The sequence below is a fragment of the Hermetia illucens genome, chromosome 4 (assembly GCF_905115235.1).
Source record: "Hermetia illucens chromosome 4, iHerIll2.2.curated.20191125, whole genome shotgun sequence".
Lineage (NCBI taxonomy): Eukaryota > Metazoa > Arthropoda > Insecta > Diptera > Stratiomyidae > Hermetia > Hermetia illucens.
The window spans coordinates 172,816,394-172,836,730 of NC_051852.1; the positions used below are offsets into that span (position 1 = coordinate 172,816,394).

The 20,337-nt window shown below is 38.3% G+C and overlaps 2 protein-coding genes and 1 long non-coding RNA gene across 3 annotated transcripts; 1 reads left to right on the top strand and 2 right to left on the bottom strand.

Annotated features, from left to right (window-relative positions):
* Positions 1-1,732: 1,732 nt before the first annotated feature.
* LOC119655656 lies at positions 1,733-5,282 on the top strand. The gene is made up of 4 exons (XR_005249933.1): positions 1,733-1,913; positions 2,206-2,638; positions 4,130-4,225; positions 4,285-5,282. It is a non-coding gene; the product is annotated as an uncharacterized LOC119655656 (long non-coding RNA).
* A 4,223-nt stretch (positions 5,283-9,505) lies between these two features.
* On the bottom strand, positions 9,506-15,335 carry LOC119655998 (general transcription and DNA repair factor IIH helicase subunit XPD). Its single transcript, XM_038062237.1, has 10 exons — positions 15,166-15,335; positions 14,652-15,109; positions 14,467-14,597; positions 13,896-14,116; positions 13,703-13,836; positions 13,401-13,648; positions 13,047-13,328; positions 12,715-12,993; positions 9,792-10,334; positions 9,506-9,703 (listed from the first exon to the last, which is right to left on the bottom strand). Exons 1-9 carry the CDS (start codon positions 15,168-15,170, stop codon positions 9,792-9,794), a joined length of 2,301 nt encoding a protein of 766 aa, XP_037918165.1. The 5' UTR covers positions 15,171-15,335; the 3' UTR covers positions 9,506-9,703.
* Positions 15,336-18,992: 3,657 nt separating this feature from the next.
* LOC119654326 (60S ribosomal protein L18a) lies at positions 18,993-20,164 on the bottom strand. The gene is made up of 2 exons (XM_038059654.1): positions 20,009-20,164; positions 18,993-19,578 (listed from the first exon to the last, which is right to left on the bottom strand). Exons 1-2 carry the CDS (start codon positions 20,024-20,026, stop codon positions 19,063-19,065), a joined length of 534 nt encoding a protein of 177 aa, XP_037915582.1. The 5' UTR covers positions 20,027-20,164; the 3' UTR covers positions 18,993-19,062.
* Positions 20,165-20,337: the final 173 nt, after the last annotated feature.

Here is a 20,337-nt window from a genome sequence, read left to right on the forward strand (position 1 = left end):
GATGTGCCATGAAGCAAAGTCGTGTACAAATATAAAGTTGCCATTTGAAAATCATACATTTACTTGGAGCAGCATTCTGGTTAACCTTTATATATTGTGCCTACCTCATTGTTTTTCTGGACATTTCACAGGCGCTTGGTACTTTTGCCGCTAATCACTGACTAGAATTGGACATTGCTAGGCTGATTCAAATTTGCGCTGGCAATGCCAGCAGACGGGTAAAATATAAAATGCAGAGGGTTTATTGGAACTATGCCATCTTCAGTGAGACACTTGTAGTTAAAATTCTGAACATACTAAAGCAGCAACTTTCTGTAGTATGCAGTCGGTTGCGACGGTATGGTGAAAGTCACTCTAGGCGTGATCAGAATGCAACGTACGCGAGGAACCAGCGGAGTTTTTTTCAGATCACTCAACGATTCCCAACAGAGTATTCAGACCGTACAATTTTCGGTGACGAACAGCATGCTGAGTGAATCACCGCCGAAAGCACCCGCCATGCCCCTGCGCTTGGCATAAATTTCGCAGATGCTACTGACGAGAGTCGGCCAGAAGGATTTCAACGTTTTCTCACTGCAGGGGTTGCCTACCTTATTCCTAAGAAGGAGACGGTGCAGGACACCGCAGACACAAGATGGATTATTTGCTTACCAACCCTCTACAAATTCATAACGTCCATTATTAGTGGAAGGGTCAATACGCACCTCGGCACCAACAATATTCTGTCCGAGGAGCAGAAGGGCTGAAGCAACTCATTACCGACTTATCGGTTGTAAGAGAAGCAATTAGAGGCTAAAGAAATCTCTTTAGTTGCTATATCGATTAAACCAATGCTTTTGACAACGTCCCGCACACTTGACTAATTGATGTCCTACATCTGTATCGCATTGATCCCAAACTAATAAAGTTTTTGGCGTCAGTCATGGAAGGGTGGCATACCACCTTGTCAGTGCGTTCATCTGCATGGCGCTGAAACCCCTTTCATGGTTACTGAATGATGCTAGAAGGCATGACTTTGAAATATAGCCTACGTGCTAAGTGCGAGCTGATACAATTGATGTACTTAGATGACACTGAGCTGTATGCTGGTACTGACGACCACCTTAGAAGTCGGTTATGAATAGTAGACAGCTGTGATATTCGGATGGATTCGACACTTGTCTAATCCAAGCCATTCACGAAGGTCATTACGAGGTGCATGCGGGACATTCTTCAATATTTCTCCCTTAATGAAATTCAGAGTAACTGTAATGGTTAAAATAAAAGAAGTTTCAGGTTTCGGTCATAGTATACATATATTCGACATGGTTTGAGAGAAAGAGCTAGCTTCCAACCATTCGATATTGTTTGAGAGAAAGGACTATTTTATTTTCAAATTTTCCTCTGGTAACAAAACACTATGTATTTAACAATACTTGATTCTACGATGAGAAGATGATATTGAGTGGGTTGAACTAAAATCTCGGCGTCGGGGCATAATAAAACGCCAAAGACTAAGGAAATATAACCAAAATCTCGTTCTAACAAAACTCTCTTCTTCAATTTCCATATAGAACTACAATAGTGGACTTGGTTTCTACCGTGATCCTGATTACGCCATACTGGCCTAGCTGAGGAGAATTACACTACAAAATACTCGTCAGCAACGAAGGTTGGTCACGCACAGAAGTGGTAGTTTGGAATCATACATACCGGCATATACACGGTATGCTATATATGGGGGAATCACACTTTGGAATCAGCTCTATTCTTTACGAATCATTCGCTTCAATACGACTGGACCATGTTGAAAACACATGTAACATGTGCCTGATTTCTGAATATAGTCGCATGAAAAAATCCACTCCATCGGCGTATAACACATTAGTACTTCGCATGAGAAAAAATCAAATCAACACGTATCTGCTTGTTGAGTAAGTAGGCATTAAAACTACTATAAATATGTAAAAGGGTGGCAAAATAATATTCTTCCCAGGTGCAGTCGTTTTCCAAGTAAAAACTATTCATATGATAATTGCCTGCATGAGATCAGGCCATGCACATATTATTTTTATTTTTTTGTCTTTCTCTGTTAATACAAATTCCTTACTAGAATAAGTAAAGTTATCCAAATTTGAAAGAGCAGTTATTTTTAGGATGCACTAAATTCAATGTACTCTGATGAACTCTTAATAAATTAAATATTGATAAACACGCAAATTTTAGAAATGCATGTTTACGCAAAATCTAAGAACCAGACAGGAAAAAGCCTACATCATCAACAAAAGGCTCAGTCTATGCATCTGTACTCACCATTTGAAGCGTTAGATGCCAACAAAGGATTACTCAGCATTCTACTTACTCATCTTAGCGTGAAGGCGATTCCGGTAAACCAGTCACAAAGTAAACAGAGTCCAACCAATTTCATTCTCATTTTTTTGTTCTAACAATAGTATCGAAAATAAAAAAGCCAATTGCTGGAATAGTTGGTAGTTTTAATGTATTTGCAATATTTGCAATTATTACAAAAGAAATTAAAACTGTTCTTGCTTTTCCTTTTTTTAATTCATCTCACTATTCCCGGTCATATTGATTGAAATAGAAGTTGAGTATTTCTGGCATTGCTTTTTGTAGAGTTAGGCCAAAGACTTAATTCAAGGTTAGTAACTGTTTAAAATATTTTGCTTAACGCTAATTAGACCGGATCTGAATAGTTATATTGGCTTGCGATTGAAGTTATGAAGAAAAAACGTGTACGCTTATGAACAAAGTAATAATAATGGGTTGATCTTAGAGCCACCGTGCCATTTGACTCCTCTGGCATTGGCAATGAATGGTACAGCCTTGAGACAAACTTTAATATATGTAGCATATCCACTGCAAAATAGACTATTACTGTACTGCAGGGTTAAGGTTACGCATGTTCAATCACTATTATAGTTAAAAAGTGCAATGGAGTTAACGACATCTTTATTTTCGAATGTGTCGAGAACATTAATAGCTTCATCGGTTCGAATAGTTAACCATTTTATAGCAATTTGATTTTGCAACCTAATTAACGATATTCGATTATTATTCATGAAAAGCTAGAAAAATTCAGTTATGTTACCCCAATGAAGGAAAAGTTGGTCATTTAAAGAGGTACGATACTTGCAAATTCCTACATATATAAAATGGTCCATCATTATGTAACTTTTTTGTTAGTGACTTTCTTTAATAGTAGTAAGTGCAATAGAAACTATGCAAAAATAGAATAGGACAAGCTGTCCTGCAATAATCATTTATTTTTTTAGCTTTTTGAATGGAGATGTTAAGAAAATGATATAGTGTGATAAAATGGAACATTATTTTTCGTCATTCTCAAGCGTTGCATTCCTATTAAAAATTCAAATATTATAATGTAAGTAGAACTAGTAGGAACATTATACTACTTATGAACGCGAAAGTAGTTACTTTATGTCCGAATATTGTAACGTTGGATATCTTAACCATAAATATCATCGCACTAATTAACTAATTGATTTGTATCTAGCTACTGATTGCTTTTCAACAACCCACAGTCTCGTGACTGAACAAATTTTTTCATTAGAGGTCTTTAGTCCACTGCCCGCTTTATCTTCTTCAAAGTTTAAGAAATGAATTTTTATATGACCGAGAGTATGCTATATATTTATCTTATTTTTCTGAAATAGAATGTCTAAAAAGGAATCATTGCAACTAATTGAAGTATTAGTTGCAACGATTGGACGGTTTTTTTGGGTAGTATTTTATTGTCCCTTGTAATTTCAGTGCTACACGACCCGGATGGATGTATATTTTCCCTTAGTATTTTATTTTAATATGCATATGGCGATATTTCGGGAACCAATTGTTCTCTTCTTCAGTGTTATACGTCCCACGAAAAAGAGAAAAACGTTCGATCATTTCAATAATTTAATCGCTAGAAAATTCGCCGGAACACACTTAGATCATACATCAGTCTATTATTACTCCATTTCTTTAATAACATTGCCATTTAATGATATCCCTTTTGAAATTTAAAGTTTAAAGCTGAAGTAATAAAAAGTTTGCCATATTGATATTTGATTTACTATCATTATATATTTTGTGATACTAAGGCTTCAGTAATAGGACCTCTCATTCTAACTAGAATAGTGGCACATACAAAAGAGTTAACCATTGAAAATCCGGTCCATATTATGGTTTACGAGATAACGAGACATAGTAATGAGCAGATTGGAGATTGGTATTCTTTGTTCAGAGAAAAATATAGAACACTTTTCAAAAAAGTATTATATGTTCCAGATGGCAGTCTCCAATAAAAACGATTTTGATTTCGAGAGTCCTCGTTGCAAGAGTACGATTAAAACTGCAAGGAGCCAAAATGATATAGGCCTTAGAGCCTCAAAACCAGTTATAAAACCATTCTTATCGAAGCTTGTGCGAAAAAAGCTGAATTGCAAATTCGATCGATGTAATTGGATAGTGGCTGATAGGAGATGAATTATTTTCCCTAATGAGATCAAATCTAATTTAATTTATTTGATAGACTAACCTAAGTTCGAAGAGGAGGTGAGAAATTCAACTGCAAATGTACTCTACCAATTCTACGTCATTTCTCCTCAGCAATGATGTGGGGAAGGATAATTTTCAAAGGGACTGATCACGTCTCGTTCTTTATGTGTACTACCATATAGGAAAATTATCGGGGAATGTGTTATTAGAAGCAGCGTCCGTTATAGCTGCATGCGTTTCAAAATATTTTTACAGCCCTGAACCAATGAATATGACGAGATTATACTGTGGTGTAAAACTGTGGCAACGTTCTAGTAGAACGATTTTTATAGATAGAGGGCATCATTACTAGTTCTATAAAGTAACCACTCTTTATAACTTCTAGCCATGTATAACTTATAAAAGGACACATATTACACGGGTCTTCTACTACAAAGGGAAATGTAAGCAAAATTATCTCATTTTATTCTACTCCAGAAATTGTGTTCTAGGTGTACCGTTCAAGAAAGCTGACGTTAAGTTGATAATAAACCTATGGAAAAAAATGTAAATAAATTTAGCAAAGATGGTCCTATGAGATCGCAGGGAACAGTCAAACAATAATGGCGCCTACAGAGCGGATAAACTGAATGGACATGAACGATTGTTACCATGTAGTCTTCACTCACTAAATTTGGTTGAAGTTTATGCGTCTTGTGTGGCCCTAGAAATAACTACGTTTTTCGATATAAATAAAGTAGAAGAAGTAATAAAGTATTTTAAATTTTTTTCTGGATGTACTGAACCCTGGGAAGCTTTGTCAAATTTGAGACTAACTATACTATATAAAACTAATATTATACTGACACGAGATGATCTTCCACATATCATTCAATTCACTGTTTACCTACTCAGCTGCCACAAGTTACAGAAATATAATTATCCAAAAATGAAACAATGAAGGAAGTTTTTGATATTTGAGAAATATGTACCGATATTTCAGGAGCAATTTATTTCCTTCCTCCGTCGCTGTCCAAGAAAAACATGTTTTGTTGTTTTATTTTGACAGTCAAAGGGTCGTGCCACCCATCGTGGTACCCACGATGGAGCATAAAACCTGGGAAACGCCTACTGAACCAACACCAAAAGCTCTACTGCCAAACACTACCTTCACCTCCACGTGTAAGCTCCCTACATAAAAACACTAATGATAACGAACTGGGGAATTTTCAATTAACAGTTGTTGCGAAATGGTTGTTGCAAGTACCTCACTTGCGGGGAAAGTGGTCCACAAACAGATGTGGGCTTCTCCAGACAGGGCCTGTTTCAACCATGACCACATGTTAACCATGCCAACTCTCAGCCAATATACACTCGTATCCCTATCGCGCTGGCATGGTGCTCCGGACTCGAATCGAATAACAACACTGCCTATTATCCCTTCCAAAAATCAGATGAGAGTGAACACTGAAGCCATCCATAACGCCTATAAGGGCAAATGGATGCCGCAATTAACAGAGGTCCCGGAGATTAAACATCACCAAATGATCTTCACTTTCGTCGATACATGTGAACTAGCAACGGAACGGAAGAATGCTGCATATTCGGGCAATGATGCACTCTCAAAGGACCCGGGCACGCATAGAAACCTATCACGAACTTTGTCAAACAGAGAAGCGACTTCACACACGGAAAAAGGAAGCCTGATCCAACCAACCGGTCTTTGAATTTAAAAAGATCAGGGTGCAACCGCACCAGGCGCCAAAGTTTTACCAACAAATCAGTAGGATGAAAACATGTACACGACAATGCTCATTCTGTCGAGACAAAGGGGAAAATCTGATTTTCGACCGTATGGACATATTGGAGGTTGAGTATTTTGATGAACTGCTCAACAACCAGAATATCGGCGACAGACAAATGCTGCCACTACCAAGCATGGGACAAACAGTCCGTACAATTCATCGACTTAAGAACCATAAGTTGCCAGGAGCCGATAAAATTACAGCCGAACAGTAATATGGAGGCGATCAACAACTTGTGCTCAAAGTGTGGGACAGCGACCAATGACTGGCAGAGAGGCATTATCTGACCCATATATAAATATCACGCAGGGCAGCAATTCTAGAGGTATCACATTGGTGAGTATCATCTATAAGATATTCTCCGCTAGCTTGCTAGGTCGGATAGCCCTATACGCCCAGGACATCAACAACCAATAGACCCTATTCCAACTTGCAAAAACTGTTCCGCTCCAAACGGCTCACCATAGGGCCCAAGCTCTTACTACAAAAGACAATGATCTTACCAATCCTCATGTATTCCTCAGAAACACCATGAACGATACCATGACCGTCTGGTTTTAGATAAAATCGGGCTCAATTGGCTGCGGTGGGCGGATCACTTAATTCATATGGATAAGGATAATCCAACCCGGAAAGCCTATAAAGGGCAATATCGATGGTAGAAAAAAAAAAGACTTGGCAGAACCTGCCTGCGATGGCGTAAGCCAGGACGTCAGAAAGCTTTTAGAAATATCGGATAGGTGGACCTCGGTGCAATACCAGAATGTCCGCACCGGTTGTTGTGCCGTTGATGATGATTGTTTTTAATTTATCTCTATTACCAGAAACACTGGTACATACATTTTCTATTTAATTATATTGCAAATAGAACTGTTGAAAGGAGAAAATATACTGTGGATTCTGCGTCTTCACCTAGAAATATTTAAAAAACAAACAGTTCTAAATTTGCTTCTTAATTAGCCATAGTAGATCATATTTTCAAAGGCATAGCTTTAATTGCATTTTACAAAGATTGGTGGATTTGGATTTTCTAAATGATTTCAAGAGAAATCAAATAGAACTGCGCAAAAAATCTGACAAAGTAGCAATGGCAACAACTCAAATTTTCTGAAAAACGTAAGGAAAAGGCTAAAACAATCGTCGATGTAAGGATTGTGACTTCATTGCAAGAGTCTAGAATTTAACTTATATGCTAGGCACACTTATTCAGCAAATTGGATAAAAATTTCAAAGCTTGACAATCGTTACTGCTGATTTTGGTTTCCTGTACATATATGTAGTAGAAATTTCATTACACAAAACCTCCACTGCAGAACTACAAAATTAGCTACGGATCTCATATTAAAACAAAAAGACGATTTAAATGCCAATGAATTAAACTTAATTGAAAACTACATGGCGGATGCATGCGTTTTTTGTGTCCGTAATCGCAACGTTCGCCCCTTCAAATGCTGATTGTTAGTGGCATTGGAGCAGGAGAATGTATTAACTGTTGCTAAACTACCCCAGAGGATCAACTTACACTGTACCGCCATATAAAGAAGGATCCGTTCTCTGGGATATGCTATCAAATTTAATTCTCTCAGTAGCCTGAACAATTATATTTTACAGCTGAATAGACAGAAATCAGAAGGCTTTCTTTCCTATTTGGTCACGTGGGATGAAAAGTAGGTTCTTTACAAGCATTTTAAACGCCACAGAATCATCTACAAAAAAATGAATCACCGCCATCGACCGCAAGAGCAGAATTTCATCAACGTAAGATCTTATTAGGTGTTTAGTGAGAAATTTGAGTGATTATTCGCTGCGAAATAATACCCGCATGCCGTTCTTCACAATTATTTCTTTAAGATCAATATTTCATTTTTGAAGAAAAAAGCTGGTACTTGGGACCAACATAGATGTGGAGCCTTCAGTCAACTTATATCAGACTCTCGATAGAGTGTGCAAGTATCATGCCCCGCATAAGAAATCTATCGCTTTCAACAAAAAAATTATCAAGAAAATCATTAGAATAACCCACACAACTCCCACTCAAATACTCTTGCCAAAAAATCCTCATCGTAGCCATTCAAATGATGATACAACGCACCATAAACAGCAAACAGTGTGCAGCTATTATCAATCTCAATAAAAAATCGAGGACCTTCTTCATTATAAATAACACTCACCGGATAAAAGTAGAATCCGTCATCGAAATTATACACATCAGATGGGTCACACCTAACGACCCCACTGACATGACTGCTAAAAAAGGTACTGATCATGGTATGCCTATAGCCATGAGTTCAACATGGCTTTTAATAATTAATCATAGGAACAACAACCAATTCCTTCACCGCATGATGATAATCAATCAATAGCCCATAGTGCAACGTCGTGAAAGATGGCAAAACATTACATCTAATAGAGACGGAAGACGGTTTGCAGCATAAAATAGACCACGAAGAAAAAATAGAACCAATTTTTTTAAAATGTTATTTAAATAATGCCAAATAGATTTCACTACTTAATCGCCATGAAAATATGGCTCAATGAGTTATTAGAAAACAGAGATTGCTATTTGTCTAACATTAAGTTAGAAGTAACTTCCTCCATCTATTAAGGATCTTACAGCAAATTAATATTAATAATTAAAAATATTGTGGTTGCAGATTGGTCTCAGGCAAGTTTGAGTCTCGATGTCGATGTGAATGCATGCATTCTCGTTAACACTAGAAAACTATTGTATTGTTTCTTTTCCTACAAAATAAACAAGTATTATAAGTTTTGGAGGACGCAAAATTCAAATCTTGACCCGGGCGCTCATGGCTTTAGCTACGATACTGTAAGTGTTCAAAATTTATTCCAAGCAAAATGTTTTTTCTTCTGAATGTGTGGCATAGGTGATGTCTTGGAAGGGGAACCTAGGCATAATCGTTTGTGTATTGTCTATTCACATGTGCTTCATGTTCTACATATTAGCAAGACACAATTCTTCAGCGAAAATGAATTTTCCAATTGTGTTATTGTAAATTATAAGTAGAGAGAGGCATACCATTCTATTCATTAATGCAATAATAGACTCGGAAAATTACTTTCGAATGTAGATTTTTTTCCAAGCAAAAAGTGTGAATATTATCGATTTGTATCCATCATGATCAGTCAAACAGTCACCATGGGCGTAACGGGCACAATATCTGCTTACCTCTGGTTTTGCCCTCTCCTTAAATGCCAATCTTGTTAATCTAATGATTAACTTGAAGGATACTAAATCTCTTTTGTTAAAAACATTTCTCTTCCGAAAATTTGAGTGTCGATCACGATTTGTAAAATTTGCTTATTAGGTTTGTAATCTGCAATTCTAAAAAATCGAAGTCTGCGCTGTATTGTCCCCTAAAGTGACGTAAACGATGACTAATTCACTGAACATCTTTCTCCAACAACTTGATACAAAAGTTGCTCAATTATTAAATATATTGTTCTTCTTCAATAAAATGTTTATTGATATAACAGTTATCCAAATCACCTCACCTATTCTACATCACTTTTCGCAGCCTGCTCGATTTCCCTCTCCGCTGCCTTCTCGCGTTCCATGGTTTCGAGTTGCTCTAAAGTTAGCAGTGATACTCCTAGTTGATCTTCTCTTGTAAATGGTTGTGCCATATGTTTTAACCAACGTCTCGCTATCTGCATCGCTTCCTCTGTACTTAAGTTGCAATAGTTATCTGTTAAATGTTCCTGTATCCACTTTGGTAATTTGCTTCGTTTGTCCTGTCGCGAAAATCGTTTATCCGCGAAAATCATAATACCATAATCCGTCTTGCCACGTAGTGCTCGTCCAACGCACTGAGCTGCATGCCGCATGGCATCGAATGTTAGAAAGTCATTTTCACGGATTTGAAACTGATCCCGTAAGTAGTCTAAGCGTGCTTTAAGGATACGCGATTGTGTATAAACATACGGTATTCCAAACATTAATACGGCGCGACCATAATGATGATCAAAATCAACTCCTTCTGATACTTTTCCTCTGGCAACAGCCAGAAGGACAGCGCCACGCCCACAGTCACATGCCTGTACGAAATCAATGAATTATAATTTAGATCTAATAGCTTACACTTAATAAAATCAGGTACTAAGTCTACAATGATAATTTAAAACCTAAATTTATAAAAATTGCGCATAAACTAAACTCAGAAATTTAGGTAAACCTCACATCCGCACGAAAATATTCATTAACTAACTAGGATAGTTTAAGCACACTAAACAAGTCGGGAAACCGGAAGCTGGACGCTTTAGGTATAAAAGGTTTTGTGTTTCCCTATGTGAGGAGCATAACGTAGTTTTCCATTGACTTATACCATTGACCCGAGATATTGAAATCGTTCAGTTCTGCCATTGCCAGAACTGAGCGATTTAAATATCTCGAAGGGCAGGTTACCGACATTGCCAAAACTCAGCGATTTAAATATCTCGAGGGGCCACGTAATTCACACTAACGAGAATTCAACAACCAGTATTGGTCAGAACATCGCAATGGTAAGCAACCAAAAAGCCGGCCAAAACAATGGTGGCTTGATACGCTGGATGGGGATTTAAAGGTCTCGCGATTACATCCTGATCAGGCATTTGATAAAATAAAATGACGAAACCGATCACCACAGGCCGACCCCGCTTGCGAACTGATGGCTAAACAAAAAGGAAAAGATGTGACGAGCGACGAGTGCACGACAGCTCCGTATAATATAGCTAAAAATTCCATTTCCCTCTATTTTCTAGAAAGCGATTTAAATAAATCATTTGATGGAAAGCCCTGTGTTGATAATGGTCAACCCCATACGCTTCACACTCTGAGTTTAATATTATTAGCAAATGCCAACAATTTAACCAACATCAAATATAAAAAAGGGCTAAGGAGAATTAGATTCTTCTTGAATGGAATTTTAATATTTCACTCGAATTGCAATTAATAATAATAATCGTTGGCGCAACAATCCATGTTGGATCAGGGCCTTAAAGTGTGTTAGAGCACTTCATTCAAGACCGTAACGGTACACTAGGAGGCAATGTGGTCAGCATTGCGCTCGCATTGCAATTATTCTCGTTAATTATGACGTCAGCATCTTATTTGTATGGCTTAGGATGCTGTTAATTAGCATGAAATTGATAAGTTTGAACTTCTATAACTTTGACACTAATTTTCATGGAACTTTGCATGTGTATGCACGATACTGTCCTCTATACCGGTGCATTTGGTACACCTAGGATGAGTTTAAGGGGAGTTTTTTGGTCAATTTCTAAAAGTTGATAATATACTATTAGTAAATTTATTTGAGCAGATACCGGAATGGGACATCTCTCGAAGATTAGATTTCACATAACTGTTTTACACAAAACCTTAAAAAGGGCTGCAGATAAATAGATTCTTCATAAATGCGACTTTAATATTCTACGCGAATGCTAATTATTCCGGGTAATTATGACGTCAGCATCTGATTTGCATGGCTTTGGAAGCGGTAAATTCGCGCGAAATTGCTAAGTTTGAACTGCTATAACTTTGGCGTTAATAGCCAGATTTCCACGAAATTTAGCAGGTATATACGAAATATTGTCCTCTATGCTGGTACAAAATTCGGAAGTACTAGGATGAATTTAAAGGGGGTTTCTTAGTAAATTGCTAAAAAGTAGTAATATACTATTAGTAAGTTTATTTGAGCAGATATCGGAATGGGAAATATTTTGAGGCCTAGATTTCATCTAGACGCACCACCCTGATTTTTTTCGGATTTTTAGGTTGGGTAGTTTCCGAAAACGAGTCCTGTCTCACTTCAAGTGCGTACATTTTGACTCCTTACTCACGCACTTTGCAATTTATGCCAAAACTAATGTCAGTTTCGGAAAGTACAAATCGGGACCTTTCATTTGATACCCTACACAACTATATCCAGTGAAAAAAAATTGTTGAATCCCCCCTTTGCATGTATGGGGAGCCCCCCTTTAAACTCCACCTAAATTTATGAAACTCGCTGTATGCGTGAGATTTCATAGCTCCCATCTGTCAACCAAATTTCGTTCGGATCGGTTTAGCCGTTTTGGAGAAAAATGCGTGTGACAGACAGACAGACATTGAATCGATTTCAATAAGGTTTTGTTTTACACAAAACCTTAAAAATCAACCGGAAAGGAAGGTGGTAATTATTTGATTTTCTGTATTCTGCTTGGTGGTCATAGACTAAAAAGGAGTGTAAAGAAAGAGTTCTAATTGTGACTTAGTACTTGCAAATCCTGGATGTCTAAGGAAATCTCAAAAAAGGATAAAAATTTGTAAAGAGCACGTCACTACCTTATTGATACTTTCTACTTAAATTACCACCCCATACCAACTTATACTACCAGCTTTAAGCTAGCCTAGTACTATTTATTTTCGTATTTTCGGAAAAATATTTTAAATTACCTTCACGTAATGCATCAAAGCATAACTTGTTTCAGCGTTATCTTGGGTTTCGATGAACAAAAGCTTATAACGTAGTAAAGTGTCAACGATTCCTTGATCATACCATGACGCAACTACTGATTCTAGATACAGGTAGGATGTGAAAAAGCAAACAATGCCATCTGGCACAGTTTTCGCTGTTTCAACAAGGAGTTGCCCATAGTTTCGAATAACTGCGGTGTCTTCGCGCGTTTCAAACTTAGATGATATTGCAACTTGGTCGTTGCCTTTCGAGACTATCTACGGGAAAAAAATGCATTTTCGGATTCATCTACAAAATTTCTACAATATACCATTGGCAATAAGCAAGGTCGTGCGAGCGTCATCGTGAAGGAGCTCATTATCACTGGTTCGAAATCCAAAATCTTCGGATACATATCCATCGGAGAAAGGGTTCCAGAAGTTATGACGACACTCTGAAATCGTTGAAAAATTGGCCGCATGGCAATTGATGAATCCAAACAACTAAAATGCATTATCGGATTAGCTACTGTGGGCGTTTTGTCATCGAATGGTTCGACTATAATGGTGAAACCCTTGGTGTAAGTGGAAACCAACGTCGCCAGATGCGTTATCTACAGTAGTGAAAATTTCCATTTTTCACCTTTTGTCTTCGTGTTTATCTTTACAGAAAAGCTGTGCCTTACCACTATCAAACCACCGTACTCCGTTAAGTCTGTTATCTCCATAGTTCTCAGCAGCGATGCTAGTCTTTCAGCACAAAATCGAAGGGGCTTACGCTCGATACAAACTTTTTGCGATACATCTTTGAGAAAACCGGCCGGCGATTCTTGAACAACATGCTGAACTCTCAGACGGGTCTTAATATACTCGACGAAGCGTTTGAGAAATAGAAGGAAGTGATCAGCATTCCGTATATTGCCAGGAACAACCTCTAAATGGATGAGATAATGATGAAATATAAAATAAATTTACAAAATGTTTATACCTCTTAGGATGTCATCAGGAAGTACTGGATTAGCTAACACCATGTCTGTATCACGCGCTACACTTGCGTCTTTCAATCCCTGTACCATCCGTTGATATTCATCGGCAATTCGTTTCGAATCATCTTCCTTGATCCTGCGGTATTAATTCATATTAACGCTTGTTCGTTACGGGGAAAACTTTCAAGAACTTACTCTTGAACAATTTTCTCTAACATCGACAAAGCCGTGGTGCTTCTTTCGATTGTTCTGCGATTGATCTTTACACTCATCGAATCGATGCACACATTATCTATATTATGAGCTTCATCAAACACAATAACTGATTCTCTGGGGATCTCTTTTGAGACGACTTCTGCAATTTTTGGATCAAGTAGGTAGTGGTAACTGTAGACAACGATTTGAGCGTGAACGATCTGAAATGATGGTTGATCATTTTTCATAGCACATTTTCGATTGAAACTATTGTAACTATGCTGGATTCCTTGACTACATGTCGATGCTTTTTACAACGAATCACGATTCAATCAACTGGGGAATGACTTAAAATAATATAAAAGGAGACCATCCTCGTGGTTACATTCTTACACATCCCCAAAATGGATTTATTTGGATTTTAAAATTTCCAAACTATTCTTGTGTTATTCCGTTTGGGTCATGTTATGGATTAAAGAGCAACATGAGAATATTACATTGGAATCTACGCTGATAACAACTCTAGTAATCGAATCTGAATTCTTATTCGTATATTGACAGCAAGACTTACAGCATAACGAGCCAGAAAATAAGGACACCAATTCCTGGTGCGACCGTACTCTTTTAGGTCATCCAAAGTATAAATCCCTGCCGGCAAATGAGACTCTTTGCCTTCAATGCTGAAACCCTCGTAGTATTGACCTGCGAAAATGGATAATCGAATGAAAAGTGCATGTGCGCAAGAGGACTTCTTACATATTGGAACTGTTGAATCAATTTCTGCCCTTTCCCTCACATAACTTGCCGTTAGTCCGTAGCATTTGGCATCAACAATCTTCCCTTCCCGTTCCCTACTCACTTCCGGATGGATGCACATGTTCTTCCTTGAACTTAGTACCAGTCCGGTCAATTCAGGCTTTTCCACTGCGTGTGATTCATAGTAGGCTATCAAATTTTTCAACTCTGCCACAACCTTCTCTATCTCAGGGACTGTACGCGAGCAGTATACAAGTTTGCGGACTGCATCGGGATGTTCAATCATGTAAGCTACAATTAAAGACAGCAGAGTGGCTGTTTTGCCGGTCCCCGAGGGCATCTCTAGGAGGCAGTGCCCTTTCGCATCTAGCGCTCGCTTTAACTCCAGCATATATGCATACTGTTCCGGATAAATATATTCATAAGGAAAGTACACTAGCAATCCGTCCACTTGAAGCCTGAAAAAAGTTAGAACCCAATTATCCCAAGTCAATGAGGAATAAAATCAAATTACTTCATCTCGTAACCTCGCAAAAATAAACAAGCCGGTAAACAACTATGTAATCGAGGTGTGACAGTTCAGTAGCTGCGTGTGGTTAACACTCACGAGGGTCACGGCGTTCCCGTCTAACCGCGGTTGTTATTCGTGACGTCAGTTTTCAATCGCATTTCCCGTTGTTTCTTCAAAGCAAAAACTCTCTTTCTTAACAAAACAAAGGAAATGTCAAATCAGCTGAAAAACAAAGAGAATTTTCCATCCACTTTACATTCAATTCCATAAAGCATTTCCTAAATAATGAGCTCAAAATTCCGTTTTGACAGCTAAACGGTCACAAGCAGCGGCCCTGGTCGTGGGCTTTGCTTGCGTCAAGCGAAACAGCTAGGGTGGAATATCACGCAGTGGTGAAATACAAATTTCTAAGTACATTCATGTTATTGGAATTTTTAACAGGAATGTACTTAGAAATTTTCAAAATTCATTGAAATCGAAAATATAAATTATACAAACTGGATTATTACTTAAATTATGCCACAGCAAACAGATTTTGCTTATGTTGATTTACCATCAAATTTAATGCTGCCAATTACTATCAATCTATCTTAATAATTGCTTTGATGGCTACGCGCCTAGGTGAGCGCGATGCACTGAAGCTCCGCTACCGTGTAAATGTACGTAGTGTGTGCCGCGACAAAAGAAATTCCATCATTGCCCTGATGAGGGAAGTAGAAACTGCTGCAAATCTTAACAATTTCGCTACCATCTTCCTTACCACGAAAGAGGTTGCAGGTAGTCACAGGCCTTTTGATAATCCTGTGAGGGACGTCAACAGTCCGATTCTCATCCACGACGATAAACAGCTGAGAAGGTGGAAGGAGCACTTCAAAAGATTCGTATAACATCCGGCGAAGTTCTGTCTCTCGCTGGTGATATGTCAAGCCTCCGTAGTATGCGGATATCAACTGCTCCTCCAAATAACGACACACAACAATGCACTCAAACAGAATAAAGCTGCCGGTCTCCTTCTGGAACACTTGCCTGCAGTTCCCGCAGTCTTTGCTGAACTGTTACTTCACTTACTCAATACTACTCATTTATAAATGCTGGGAATCTGAGATCTTTCCCATTGATTTGAAGAAAGGGATGGTTGTTAAGACTTCAAAGTGGGGAACAGGTCTTAAGTCCGACAATTGGAGGGGTATTTGACTGCTTTCTGTTTTCACGAAGATAGTAGCTAAAATAATCCTGCAATACACCAAAAAACTTCTCAAAAGTTTTATTGACAGGGAGCAAGCTGGTTTCCGCTTTAGATCCTCCTGTACGAGCGGCATTAACGCTTTCTGGACCATTGTGGGGCAGTGTGCGGAGGTAAGGTCATCGCTCCATTTGTTCTTCATCGTTTTCGAGGAAATTTTCGATGGTGTGAATAGAGAGTCCATCTAAAATGCACGACGCAGGAGGGGTACTCCAGAGAAACTAATAGCTATTATTAGAGAGGCATGTGAAGGCGCAAAATGCCACGTGTTTCGTCGAGGTAAAATCTCTCAGGAATTTGAATCTTGTCATCGATACTTTTTCTCTTTGTTAATCTTGACGTTCTTCAAGCGGTCTTATCTGGGGGACGTGGAGGAATTCCATGTCATTTTTTCTCAAACTCTTCGACAACCATGGCGCTTGGGTATGACTGGTCTTTAAATTCGCCTGATTTCGACACAATGGAATATTCAACGTTAACCATCCTAGATAAAAGGTTTTAGCATACCGATACACTAGCGTAAATGGTTTAAAACGGCTCACAAAAATACCAATAATTGGTTTTCCCAGGATCTCCTCTAATACCTAAGACATTTTAGTCGGAGTAGAAAGATCATCCCTCTATACATGTAATTTCTTGTCTTGCATCAGTTCAAGGATATCTCCGTCGTGTCAAATATTCTTAAACTAATTTCCTCACAGCATTTGCAAATTGCTTTGTCGCTCGAAGATTTAAAAAGATATGAACAAACCGCAGTCGTAAATCCTTTTACAGGGAAGAGGAAAATTTGCCTACTAGGAATATGAACTGGTTAAAATGTAGAAGAGTTGATGTCACATCAAACTTGGAACTTGGAATGAAAACATTTTCAAGAGATCTACTAATCAATGGAAGGCAAGAATTATTCAGTAAAAGATGAATTCTATAGTCGCCTTGGGTCAGCATTCAGATTCACTGCCCTAAAAGGATGTGAAAATAGTACTCAGTGACATTATCGCAAATATAAAAAAAAAAAGATGATCCACTATGAACCTACTGAGGCACATAGTCTCTACGATATAACTAAGGGAAGCTCACTCGTTGAATTCGCTTGCAATTGAGGCGAGATAATTTCATCGACTTGTTCCCTTACCGCAGGATTTACAATAGCAAGTGGACCTCGCCAGATAAGATGACGTTCAACCAGATTAGTCAAGTCCGTCAAAATTGTGATAAAGATCAGTTTCTCGTCAGAGCCACATATCGATACCCGTAGCAAATAACAGGAGTATCAGGCTCATATCTAAATACCAGATTCGATATTGGGAGCTCCGGAATGAAGAATCGACACCGAAATCTGCCAAGGCGTTGAAAAAACTAACCTTGCAGACGCTGAATTGACACCGGGAGCCGATAACATTGACATGAAGTGGAATCAGCTGAAAGACGGCGACATCGATAAGGAACTTCCGCGCAAAAGAAATGAATGCTTTGACAAAGAGTGATTGTATTCCATCGAGGAAAAAATCGTAGCATATAAACAATATCAGGAACGACCCAAAAGAGTGAAACAATATAAAATAGATATTTAGAATTAAGATGAACCGCTGAAAGGTCTGTAGGAAACGCTAGCGTCAACATAACTTAAGATCCGCTTACAGCTTAACCAAAAGAATAACAGTAGTATTCTTGTCTAGAAGTATACATATTATACAAAGAGATCGAGAGATCTCACTACAGAGATGGAGCAGATTAAAAAACGATGGATTCAATATTCCGAGGAAGTCACGCACACCTACACTCGAAAAAATCAAAGATACATTTAAAACGCTCAGGACCAACAAAGTGCTGGGTGTGCGTGGAGTACTTACAGAGCCAGTAAAGCAATAAGTATGGGGATGACGACCAAACTTCATAAACAATATCGGAAATTGATCAAAAAATGGCTTTTATTCTATTTTGAAAAAAGGTAACACACTACGCTGCGAGCACCATAGAAGGAGATTATTGTATGTCTATTCTTCAAGTGCTGTCGAAAACAGAAAGAAGGGTCAACCTTTCCCAAAAAAGTATTTTTGACGAATATCAGGAAAGATATTTTTCAGAACTTGTTATCGTGACTGACTGACCGACTTTTCTTATCAAATCGGTTCATTTTTTTCTGTTTAAGGGTATATTCTTGGCTGTGTTCTCATTCGAACTTAATGAAAGAAAAAGAGATATTAAAAAGAAAAGTTATGGTGTCAGTGAGAAGTAATGTTTGTCTCAGGATCTCTACATCTTAAAGATTTATTCCTAAGTCCCCATATAAGAAAATAAATAAAGATCTTGTAATCTGGCATTTTAAGTTCCAAATTAGAAAAACTCTTGTACTTTGGTAATCCTTAGTTGCCGTTTTTCATTTTCATCCGCAAAGCCTTCAGCATTTCCGAAGCTAAATTCCTAGAACTATTTCCTAACCATCTTTAATTCACTTTAGCTTGGAAGGCGCCTTATTCCATACACTGGATGACCATTAGTTCAGGATTCTAATATCACCATGTCCACTTCTCCTTTCTTTTTTGAAACAAGGCGAAGAATTTGGGGTCTACAAACAAATAAACACACGTTTAGGAAATATCACTTTATTTCCACTGTACTTTCCTCCAGACTCATCAAAAATATTAACTCCTATCTCTTTACATGAAGTAGGTTCTTGGCTTCCTGAATGAGAACAGTTTCCTGTTGCCCTTGTGGTGGACGCGCTGTACCAATGGGAATCGGATCTTGGAATCGTGGAACTGCTTGACGTGCGGCCTCCTAGTTTTGCTGGCTGCCACTGATTCTACCTTGATAATTTGGATGGAATGCGCGCGCGCCCGATGTCTGGCGCCCATATCCCGGTAGCACTGTGTCACTGCTCCGCCCACCGTCAGATCACGGTACTCACGATACATGTTATGCGTACCTGATCGCGAGTCATAACGCAACCAGATGCCAAAGTTCTTGATTTTGATCGGTGAGCTTTCGTAGATGCGTTTCAAAGAAACGATTTCGCCGGTAGTCTTCTTGAACTTCTTCAGTTGTCGCAAGAAATACCAGAACCGTGACTTGGCCACAATGCTGTCGGGAGCAAAGATCCGCATTTTGTAGAGCGGAGTCTGTGGCTCCTTCTCGGTGGGCAATTTACGCCCAATAACTTCATATTCTTTCAACTGTAAAGAGAGAAAGAAACATTTAGACAAATGCGTGCAAATCTGATGGTGAGGAAAAACTGTATCCCGCAAATGTTGACAGATCTGATTGAGGTTATGACGCGAATTGAAGTTTCGTTCTCGATGGAATTACCGCTATTTCGCGAGGTTCTCAAGCATCCGCAACAAAAAACATTTCTGTGGAACCTCTATGCTCACGCTACTTATTTTACTTAATAGGGAACATTGAACACTTTTTCTGACATGTGCAAACAAAACATAAACTTTGCAGTAGACTCGTCGGGAGTGGCTTTAACGCGTTAGCCCACGTGAAACACTCGTCACTTTCACTTGATATCATTCAAATACAATATGCAGTGTTCATTTCACCGTCAAACGAAACTTCAATTCGCCCACAACTTGTAAAAATTCGGAAAATCTTAGACCGTACCAATCCCTTAGCTTTCATATTGGCTGCGTTTCACACGAAAAAGGAAGAGGAAGTGGAAGACATTTTCGCTTCTAAACTTCAAAAATCCAATGTTCGAAAACTATGTAAATCGTGCACTGAACTGTATTCCATGGCAATCTTTAGTTTTGATTCAAATATCATCTGCTATTGATCGCAACTCAATTTAGAAAAATGCTGAAAGTCAATAAAATTATCAAAAATGCGTCTGGCATCCTGACTCTTTAGTAAACCCAAAACTTTCTGAAAGTGACATTCAGTCAAGGCTGAAACCTTCAGTAAATTTTCGAACTTTGGATCTAATTCTCGAA